The sequence below is a fragment of the Chenopodium quinoa genome, unplaced genomic scaffold (assembly GCF_001683475.1).
Source record: "Chenopodium quinoa cultivar QQ74 unplaced genomic scaffold, ASM168347v1, whole genome shotgun sequence".
NCBI classification, from domain to species: domain Eukaryota; kingdom Viridiplantae; phylum Streptophyta; class Magnoliopsida; order Caryophyllales; family Amaranthaceae; genus Chenopodium; species Chenopodium quinoa.
Window position 1 is genome coordinate 3,463,126 of NW_018743937.1, and position 12,204 is coordinate 3,475,329.

General features: G+C 33.8%; 1 protein-coding gene across 1 annotated transcript in view; it reads left to right on the forward strand.

Moving 5' to 3' along the window:
* LOC110688736 (sucrose transport protein SUC4-like) overlaps nucleotides 1-12,204 on the forward strand; it is a 34,551-nt gene continuing 22,347 nt past the window's right edge. The window contains exon 1 of the mRNA XM_021865497.1: nucleotides 1-1,066. Within this exon, the coding sequence (XP_021721189.1) occupies nucleotides 361-1,066 (706 nt within the window). The 5' untranslated portion in view covers nucleotides 1-360. The remainder of the gene's footprint in view (nucleotides 1,067-12,204) is intronic.

Below are 12,204 nucleotides of genomic sequence, written 5' to 3' on the forward strand. Positions count from 1 at the left end.
ATTAGCTTTTGAAGTTAGAGGTAGCTTTTGAAGTACCTTTTGAAAATTTAATGTATAGTTTTAAAAATAAAATATTGATTCTTAAATGTAACAGCTAGTCAACCACTACTTTACCGAACAATTATACCTAAATTATCTTTTTTCACAGCTAACAGCTTGTTGACAGCTAACAACTATCTTCACAACTACATTTTGCCGAACATAACCTAACATTAACCCCAATCAATCATACAACTTTATCAAATTTCTCCTGTATTAAACTTTCCGTAATTTCGCTTAAGGCAATAAGCATCATCCACTTCCACTTTCCAGCATAACCGCACCCCACCCCACTCTGGCCCCACCTTTCCTCTTCCCAAAATGCAAGCCTACATCATCCTCTACGCTTCCCCATATTCTTTCTTTCCCACCTTTTTTTTTCCCTTTCTCAAAATCTCCATTTTCCTCACTTCTTTACTCAAAAAAAAAAAAAAAAAAAAACCAAAAATGGAAACCCATCATGAAAATAAACCCAGAGCAAAAAAAGAGCCGCCACCAACCGAACCGGGTCGTCGAATCCGACCCATAAACACCACCACAACCCGACCATCAACCCGAGCCAGACCACCACCACAACCACCACTAGCCCGAGTCCCACTCACGAAACTCCTCAAAGTAACATCCGTAGCAGGCGGAATCCAATTCGGGTGGGCCTTACAACTCTCACTCCTAACACCTTACGTTCAAGAGCTCGGAATTCCCCACGCTTTCGCAAGCATCATTTGGTTGTGCGGTCCTATTTCGGGGTTTTTTGTTCAGCCGTTGGTTGGTCATCTTAGCGACCGCTCCACCAACCGGTTCGGACGTCGTCGCCCTTTTATATTTATCGGGGCGGTGTTGATCATTGTTGCCGTAACAATTGTGGGATTTTCCGCTGATATTGGGTATTTGATGGGTGACATAGTCGATGCTAAACAACGGAAACGGCCGATGGCGATTGTAGCGTTTGTTATCGGGTTTTGGTTGCTTGATGTTGCTAATAATACTACTCAAGGTCCTTGTAGAGCTCTTCTTGCCGATCTTACTGGTAATTATTTTTTTTTTCTAAATTTCATTGAATTTTTCAAAAATCATTTTAAGTTAATTATATTTTTATCTTTTACTGTTGAATTTCTAGGGTTCTTTGTTTGATTTTTAATTTAAATGAATAAGAAGAAAAAACTGGAAAGTATGAGTGAGACGAATGTTGGTTTATGCTGTTTTGAGTGGCAGCATTTCATAGGGGAGAGAGGTGGCGGGGAACGTTGCCTTTTTCCGCCTTTTGCCTAATTATTTTTAAAAAAATATTCTTTTTATTTTGTGAAAAAAATATTTGTAGAAAAAATCTTTATTATCGAATATGTTTTTATTTTATTTTTATTTTAATATTCGAAAATCAGAAAGTATTGTTTTTTTGTTTGAATATTGGAGTTTTATAATAAATTTGGGCCATGCTTAATAATGCAATTATGCTATGGCTTAAAGCTTAATATTTTGTTAATTATCTTTTAATTTTAAGTAAGAGATACTACTAGAGTATTAAGATCACTATCAAAAGGATTTGATTCAGTGGCGGAGCCAGGATTTATAATTCGGGGGGACAAATTTTGGAGGTTAAAGTTTCGGCAAAAATCTCAAGAAAAAAATTGATAACCTAAATTGTTTAATATTTATTTGAAATCACATATGCCAATTATTTCTATATGGAAAAAGAGGGGTAAAAAAGTTTTATTGTATATTAAGAAAATTATCCAACAAAAATGAATAAATTTATATTTGTAAATCATGTTATGTAATCACATAATTGATAAATACGAATTAATTACCTTATCATAAAGTCAAATAATTATCGTTAAAACAAATTGATGGTAGATATGAAGGGCCAGGGTTTGAGTTACATTCGAAAAAATAAACTCAACTTTTTCAAATCAATCATATTATTAATATGTATTTCGTTAAAACACAGTTACAAACAATTAATTAATAGTAATCTATTTATTAGAAATGTAAAAAAAAATTGAGTTTAAGCACACTTAGTTAAAGCGATAATTAAAAACAAGAAGTAGGAAATAAGAAATAACATTAAAAATCCTAAAACAAGAAATAGGAAATAAAAAATCAAATTAAAAAGGTTGTTGAAAATTAGAGTATGTAATAAAAAAAACAAGAAGTAGGGGAAAAAAAACAAAAAAGCTGAAAAACAGTAGAGTAGGGAATCGAACCTAGGACCAAAACACAGCCTTACTAAGGACTCAACCACCAAACCATATTCAATATTGTGATATCTACTGTAAGTATATGTTATTTATAGCCTTTTACTGTATTTTCTTGATTTTTTTTTTTTTAAAAAAAAACTTTTTTTCCGAAAATGGGGGGACAACTGTCCCCCCTTGTTCTAATGTGGCTCCGCCACTGATTTGATTATCTCTAATAGTTGGAAAGACGGTTTTGCCCCTTCAATTTGGATTTGTTAGTCAAATTGATGGTGACATGTGAATTATGTTTAATTTAATACTACGTTAGAATGAAGATAATTCTAAATTGGGATTATCTAGGCTTATGTAGTTTATGTTGTGTTTTAGATTGATAGACTGATAATGACAATTAATGTGACCCTTTACTAATTAGTTAATTAATGTGAGGGTGTCTCACGGGGAAAATATTTATTTGATAGTGTGTTTTAGGAGAGGAAACGCAAGACTTGTTATTAGATTTTTATTTCAACATGATTAGGTAGAACCGTGGGCGCGAAAGTCGATATATGGAATCAGCTTTAGTCATTTTAGCTTATAGAAAAGAATCAGATCGTGTAGAAATTAAGTTAATACAGGTATTATATTTAAGATTTTTAATAGGTGACTAAAAAATATACAGTAGGAGTACTCCGTATATATATATAAATTTCCTTTTGTTTTTCGAGATGTTTTTGTTTTTGATATGTTGATACAAAAAAGGTCTATGTTTTCATGTATAGAAATTGGCACAAGATGGTTTTAATAGATGTCATATTACTTTATATTATGCGAAGCTTACATGCGCCAAGGTAATAGGGAGAAGTAGGGTCAACTTTCGTGTCATCCACCATTGTTGATTAGAAAAAAAAATAAAAAACAGAGAAAAACAGAGAAGATTATAGAAGAAATTAGAACAGATTATTGAAAAATTAGAGAAGATTCGGTGATGAAATTTAGAATTTTAGAATGTAGAAATTAGAATTTTAGGGTTTTTGTGTTGTTTCGGCTCCGATACCATGTCAATAATATTGAGTATAGAGAGAATAGAGTAGTGTAGTTTGTATTAGCATATGCACAAGTATATATACAACCTAGAAAGAGATTAGGGCTCGTAACCTATCATCGGCCCAATAGCATATTATATGGCCTAATATTACAAATTTGTTAGTTGTCTAACAAGCTTGAATTAGTAAAACTGTTTATTTCCATTTGAGTATGTGTAATTGGTTTCGATAGCATTCAACTTTCAAAATTTGTTTTTTCTTGTTAAATAATAAGTTTATTTTTTTTTTTTTTTGGGGGGGGGGGGGAGATGGAGGTTCGATGTGGAAAATGTGGCATTACTTAATCCAATGAAATCGTTCTCTTTCACAAACCAAACAATAGATAATGCTGGAAATGAACTTTTCCCTCAGCCAAACACATCTTTAGTATAATAATATTGCTTATTCATAAGTGATTGGTTGAACTGTTTGATGCTTAATTATGTTTTAGAAAGCTGGGATGTTCTCTTGGAAGAATTTGGTATAATGTTTTCGCTAACTTGCCACCTGCATTCTTGTTTCATGCAAAAGCATTGACAAGCTTGAATGGAATGCCCTATCTTTTGATTTAATATATTGTCCATTCTATCAATTATGGGGCTATCAGTAATACATTAGGTGAACCAGGCTTTGTGGCAGGATCAATCCCTCCTTTGCCACTGCAACTGCCACTCTATGAACCACCGAACTCTATAACCCAGTTAATGTACTCATTATCTAGAACCTCTCCGAACTGATTTGTTGTCTTCAACATCCCTAACAACTTCACATTCCTCTCATAAACCAAACCCATGGCGTTGAAATGATAAGCCAGGTTGTTTTATAACAAGTTGGTTAAAGGAAACTTACATAAATGTATTATGGCAGTCGACTAAATGGCCCAAAAATTACTCCATGCCGGCAAACCTGCAAGGTGATAAAGCCTGCCAACCTTAAAGATTCAAGACGTGTTGGAACAACATTTAATCCAAAAACCCATTCATATTTTGTTTGAATCACAAGTGAAGTTAACAAGATATACAGATGACCTTACTCTGTAATTCCTGGAGAGATGATGTATCACTCACTTAACACAGCTACTATTTACATTCATACCCTTCCTTGAGTTGACCTTGATTTGAAGTGCCTCGTTGATTATTTTCCAAATGAAGTACTTCTTTTTTTGGCAGGATCTCAAAGTCCCTTATCTTTTGAAATCTGCCGCAATCTGGCATTAGGAAAGAGTTTACTTTGTTCAAAGATAACCAGCCATATTATGGCTTTAAATGGATAAGATCCTGTTGTAGAATAAAACCATTTGTAGTCTTCTTCTTTTAGGCTATTAGAATCACAAGTCCTATTAGTAATATTAGTACTGAGGATCTAGTCTCTCACATTTCCTGGAAAGTGGAAACATACACCTATGAGCAGAACTGGGTACTCGGTTGGGTTTGCTGGAACTTATCCCAGGAGGCCAGAATCGATTAGAGCTGATTTCTAAAAGCCAGAACCAGAACTGATCATAACCGGGTTCAGAATACACGGAACCTGTCCCAAAACCGTTGGAAACCGGTTCCAATAAATTAAGAAATTGATCAATCTTAAATAACAAAAACAAAAGCTTCAAACCCCAAAATGTAGGAGAATTTCATACAGTCTACAGAATATGAACCAAGCGAGGCCTCACATAAAAATATAAAAAAATCGAAAAGAAATTAATATGAAGATTGTTAGTGAAGAGTCCAAGAATCCAACTTTGTAGACGGCAGCGGAATATGCGTGAAAATCAGATTTGAGATATTAAGAAACATATTCAATTTGAAGTGTATTGAGGGAAGAAAATCTATTATAGTGGTTGGGAAGCATAGCAAATGGTAATTGCGAACTAGCCTTTTGTGGTGGCTATGTTTGCTAGCTGGTATCTAAGAGAGGGAAAGTGGGTGAGAGATCGTAACCATTTTAGGGTTGATTAATTGCAAACTTACGACTATACATGTACTAGCATGTGAGGAATGGGCTTGGAGTCTTGGACTTCATTTGTTAATGTAAGGAATTGGCTATTGGTTCCTTTTTGCTCAAGTCTAATTACTTTTTATGTACTGTATAAAAGTGGGCTTGACAAGTCTAGTTCACTTGCAAATAGTTCAACCGTACCCGGTGGGTAGAGGTGTCAAACCCAAACCGACCTGAAAAAAACTATCCGTTTCAAACTGTAATCGATCCGATTTAATTAGAGAAATTCAAGACCCAAACCCGATCTGTAACTGAACTGAACTCAACCCAAATACGAACTTGACCCGATCTGAACTTAACCCGACACCGATTTGATCTGAACTCAACCCGAATCCGATTCGACCCGACCTGAACTCAAACCGAACCGATTGGACCCGACCCGAGCTCAACCTGATCCGAAATTGACCCGAAAAATAACCGATCTAATCTGATCTATTTTGACCCGAACTGGTACTAACCCGACCCGATTTTAAGTCGATTTGATTTTTATCCGATCCGAATTTAACCAGACCATAATGAATTATTGACCTTTTTATTCTAGTTCTTATACTATATATTTACTAATTATTAATAAGTTAACTTTTTTACTACAAAGAAATAATCCGGAGTCTTAAGTTTACTTCATGTACCATCAATTATATAAATTTACTTTCTAAGCTTTAATAAATGCCACAAGATCTAATGTCCCTTAAACATTAAGCGGGAATTTATTTGATTTGCTGGTAAAGCTCTAGTTAAATGCCGCCTAAAGCCTATTGTCATTTTTAATCAATTTTCTCCCATTCTGCTATAGTTTATGAACTAATAATTCTTTTCTCAACACCTATAACCAATTATATCAATATAAATCACATTACTACTAGTCTGATGCAACCTATAAGAAACAATTATGAAAGCAAAATAAATAAACTTTTAATGGATAAATCAAGCACTTACATTTTCATTATAATAATTAAATATATTACATATACATAATCCAATGATTCAAACTTAGATATTTTTTTCAGCATTTTCATATACAAAATACGCTGCATATAATATCATTGCAACGTTCCAACTCCAATAATATGTTATGGGGTACGACTTTCTCAAAAATAATAACAAAACCCTTGCACTTCCAAAAAAAATTCTTGACTTCACAAAATATACAAGGTATGAGATTTTAAACAGCTCCATGCTCATTTAGATGCAAAATCATCACTCGAATCCAAATGACATGTAAAAGAAAATGAACAAAGTCTTTCAATTTTCTGGTTCATGCAATCCTAAGTAAAGATTGCAGAGAATGAATTAGATATATAATTGCTTCAATAGTGTGCCTATCGTTTAGTATGTATCAAATTTAAGTTCCCAACACATTTAGGGCCTGTTCACATTTACTGAACTAAGCTGAACCGAACTGATTAGAGTTGAACTGAACTGAACCAGAACTGAATTGAGCTGAAATGAATATTTTATGAGAGAGGAAAATTAAGAGCTGAACTGAACTGAACTGATTGGAGCTGAACTATTAGAGTTGAACTGAACTGAACTGAAATTAAGTAAATATGAACAGGCCCTTAGTTGCATATAAAAAAAAAAAACAGATTGGCTTAACAAAAATAGTGAAATAAAAGGAGTGTTTACTACCTCTCTGTACATGGTAATAATGCCATATTTGTCGAATTTATCAGCACTAAAATAGAAGGCTAAAAGAGAACAAAGAAATCAAATGGAAACACCAAACAACCTTTAGTTAAATGACATTAATCCAATACAGCAATGAAGACATACCAACCCCGAAGAGTAATTGCATAATCACTTCAAATTCCAAAGTTTAATTTGGGTATCCCAAATAAGATCAACCGAAGGAAATATATAACATTTACTTAACTCCTGCTTCTCCTCTACAATTTTTGTTATAACAAGTTTGCTATGATAATTCTAAGATGATTCAAGAGTTGCAATTCAGCTTGAATGAGGAAAGGAGGAAAGACTAAAAAGAGGGTGGATAGTTCAATTTTATAGAGCCACAAAACAGAGCCACAAAAATGACAAGACCAAGATGTTAAATGCTAATTTATAAACACAATGTTAAATGCTAAATTATAAACACAATGCCAAAAAAACCTATCAACTATTAATTAGTAGCATATCTCAAATGACAGCAAATTATAGAATGGCTCAATATTGAAATGATAAAGGGTGTGAATATACCTTGAGAATCTTGCTGCAAGTAACACTCTTAATCTACCAATTGAATACCTTCTTCCGAAACTTAAGTAGTTTTCTCCACCTAACCACAAATTTATTTACAAAAAAAGGTCAAACATACCCACAAAACATGCACAAATGCATCAGGGGTTTTGTGAAATTTAAATAACAGAATAAAGTGATTTAAACTATGCTTAACATTACTACTAAAGTGATTTGAACCATTGAAATTTGATGTTAAGAGGCATACCAAAAAAATTCATTGACACAAGATCCCTTCTTGAAGCAGAGCACCATGAACACCATATGGTAGAAGACGACAATGTTAGCTAATTAGCACTAATAATGTAAAAGAGCATAAATATATAGAATAAACACTTCAAAAAAAAAAGCTTACAATTTCCAAAACAAAACATATATGCTCCTCTTTCCAAAACAAAACATATTTGTAACAACAAGAAACAGAACTCAGTTTCTACCAATGCATCAAACAAAAGAAAAACTAAAGTTTAGAATTTGATGTTGAGATATCAAAGGGGCTTACCAAAAAGAGGGTCATTAATGCAAAAAGCGCTTCTTACTTTCTTAGTCTTCTTCATCAATGGCACAACCTCCCTAACAACATCCAAATTGGAATCATCTATGGGTTCATCATAACTCTTTATCCAACTTTGAGTTGTTATCAAAACCTCGACATTTTTACTCAACATTCTTGACCTAAACTTAGACAAAATTCTGCCTCCCATACTAATCGCAGGCCATACGAGCAAGAATGGGATACACAGAGGATTGACCTTTCCAATAATCAAGAACATCAAATTTTGTCCATCTATGACTGGCACAAGAGGGGAATTGAGATATGAATCAATATCAAATTTGACCCCCCTGCTTGCGCCCATGCTTGCAACATATCCTGTTTTAAAATATTAAAAATACAACAAAACGAACACACACACACAAAGTCACAAACACAAAACAAATGAAGAACCTCCGGAATAATAAACTTTCAAATAACATAAATAGAATCACCTTTCTAGTCTTATAGGGCCGAGAAAGAACACTTGAAGCACTTATAGTAGAAGATAAATTACTTAAATCAGAAAACGTAGAAGTGGTACTAACACCAGAATACGAGGTATAAAGCTCAGTAAAAGCATAATATGCCTCATCCACCTTTTTAGCACTCTCATCATGATGATACAATGTGACATACATATCCTTCCCAATTTGAGCTTTATAACGCGGATCAAGCATAACAGCGATAACAAGTATGGAAGTATAGTTTTCCCAATACTTAGAAAATTTATCCAACATAGGAGCAGCCATTTTTTTTAATGCAATCATCAAGTCAGCATGAGCAGAAACCAACAAGCTTTCAATATAAGCAATGTTTTCAAAATACAAATTAGATGTAAGGTACTCAGATTCAAAAAACAGAATTGTAACATCATAAAATACTTCAAGAAAATCACGCACATTTTATATGGTTTGCCATTCAGCAGCAGTTAGACAATATGGCAAACCAGATTCTAAAACACAAAACCTATCAATACCAACTTTAGCTTCCAAACACTTTCTGAGCATCAAATACGTCGAGTTCCACCGAGTTTTCACATCAAGTTTCAGCCTACCAAGAAACCAGCCTTTGATGACTTACATGCTTCTTCAAATCGAGTAAGTCTTGCATCAGACCAATCAATGTACTTTGTAATCGAGCGCAATTTAACAACACTTTCATCAACTATGTCAACACCATCCCTTACAATTAAATTCAAAATATGAACTGCACATCTAACATGAAGAAACTTGCCATCACATGGCAGAGAATGAGATTTAAAGCAAATCTTTCCTAAGCTCATCAACCATAACATCATTTGCAGATGCATTATCAATAGTAATAGAAAAGACTTTCCCTTTAAGATTCCACTCATCAATCAATTTAACAGTAAGATTATAAATATCCTTGCCATTATGTGGAGGAGGGAAATATCTAAAAGACAAGACTTTGGATCTAAGTGTCCAATTGTCATCAATAAAATGAGAATGGGTGGGCAGTGAGGACAATATATCCACGAGATGTGCAAGCAGACCAAACATCACAAGTAAAGCATATTCGGCCAGGCAAATTAGATAATATAGCTTTGTGCGTGTCATACTCACGAATGCAATACTTAAGAATGGTGTTCCTTTATATATGCTTAACAAGAGGATTTAAATATATATGGAGCTCCCTAAGTTCAGCATGCTCAACAATTTGAAGAGGATACGCATGACAAATTATGGCTTTAGCAAACTTAGCACAATAAACTTTTTGATCAAATTTACTGATAGAGTGAAGTTTTCTAAATTCTTTATATTTTTGGCAAGAATTACGGAGATGTTTTGAATGATTAGAAGTACCCTTTACACTTTCTGATAGAAAAACTGTTTTCAAGCAATGTAAAGGTTGAAATGTTGAAATGTTGCCACACCCATGATTTTCGCTTTGCATATAAATTAGTGATAGAGTCTTTTCCGGTCAAATCTTCCACAACGGGCTCGGACTCGAGCTCAGAATGTCAACGGAAAAAAAAAAAAATCAATGTACAATCAGAGTAAATGAATAACTAAAAAGAATAATATTGGTGAATCATACCTGACTCAAGATAATTACCATTTGGACCCATTGCTGAAAAGAACAATGAATATCATTAAAAATACATACAAAACAAAGGTAAGACAAAATAAGCTAATAGATGGGCCATTGATGCATCTAGTTCATCTTTCATCATTATTTGATTTTAAAAAAAATAAAAAATCATATAGCAACGTCCCAACATAATTATAGTGCAGACCTTATTTATTGATTTTTTTTTTTATTCGAATGAGGAAAATAAATTCCAAAAAACAGAGGAAAAAGCAAAGAACAAACAAAAACAAAGCAACACCTAGAAACAAAAGCAAATAAAATACAAACTAAGCTAAGCTATTCCTGCTACCAAACTTAGGGGGAACCAGATGAGGTAGATCTACCCCTCTAGCATCCTCTTGTAAATCATAAATCAAAAACTTGCAATTAGTGCAGATTTTATTAAATAATAAATCATAAATTAAAAACTTGCAATTAGTATTATATCCTTGTAATTTAGTATAGATGTTGACCTTTTACAAAATTATTTTTATCTAATGAGCATACAATCCCCATATAAATTATAAGTATTTTTCACCATATACCACTGAGTTTAAGCTTAATTCACCATATACCATCGAAAACTTTCTAATACACCATATACCATTCAGTTTAACAATAATGTCACAACATGCCCTTTCCGTTAACTCAGTTAGTCCTTAACATTAATTGTGCCACATGGCTGCTTGTAATTGGTTCTTATTAATATTATTTAGTTAATTAATTAATTTTGGAAAAATTATTAAATTTTTTTTTAAAAAAAAAAACAAAACACGGCCAACTCAGCCACGAATTTTGAGCCAAACCACCTCTCCTTCTCGAATTCCCAGCTACCACCTTAGGTGAATTCCCCTCTCCCTCCCGATTGCAACCACCACCCCACCACTTTATCCTAATTCCCCAGCCACCACCGTAGCAGAATTCTCCAGCCACCACCTTCGCCGGCAGCACAAACCCTCTCTCACATGTCGCCGCCGCCCAACTTGCCCTAAAACCACCACCTCCAAAACCCTTAAACACCAAAATCGAAACCCTAGATTTTGGTTTTGGGGTTTCGGCGTACGTGGTGGTTTAGTGAGGTGAAGATGGCATCGGGAGAGGCAAATTCAGTTAGCCGACACGAGGGAGAAGGGTTTGGGTGTCGGCCGGTGGTTAGGGGAGTGTTTTTGAGAGAGATAGGGGTTTTGGTCGAGGGAGGTAGTGAGACATGGTGGTTCAAGGGAAGAGGAGCAGCACCGTCGAGGGTTCCGGTCGGATTCTGGGCCGGCGTGGGGGGTTTTGGTCAGAGGACGTGGGTTCCTGGGTGTTGGTTTTAAATTTTTTAATAATTAATTAAATAATTATTCTAAAGTTAAATATTTTAAAAGGGGAACCAATTATACGTTGCCACGTGGCATTATTAGCATTAATGACTAACGGTGTTAACGTCCGTTAGTCATTAATGGCATGTTGTGACATTATTGTTAAACTGAATGGTATATGGTGTATTAGAAAGTTTTCGATGGTATATGGTGAATTAAGCTTAAACTCAGTAGTATATGGTGAAAAATCCGTAAATTATAATACTCGTATTAGTCGTATATAATAACAATTTATCCGAATAAAATAATTTGGGTAGCCTAAAAAATCAGATCTATATGTATACTTTACTAATTTAAAAAAACAAAAAACAAAATCTAGCAATAACAAGATGTATTAGTTTTATATAATGGTGGGACTATTAGAAATTAAGATAGGGAGGTAAATTACATACCTAAAAATGGATCTGATTTAGGAAATTCCCATAAGCATATGCATAGTGTAGAAGTTGTATACTTCGTGGGAAGAAGTTGTATAGAAATTCGCTGCTTGCCTTCCAAAAAAAAAAAAAAAATGAAGAGGAGGAAAGAGCGGCTACAGAGAAACTAAGGTTAGGGTGGAGTTTATAATGAGATTTTTATACTACCACTTCCTTTTTTTTTTTTCGTTTTTTTTTTCTTTTTTTTAACTTTTTACCTTTTATTTTTTTAACATAATTCTTTTTATTACTTCATTTTTTAATAGATTTTTTTTTTCA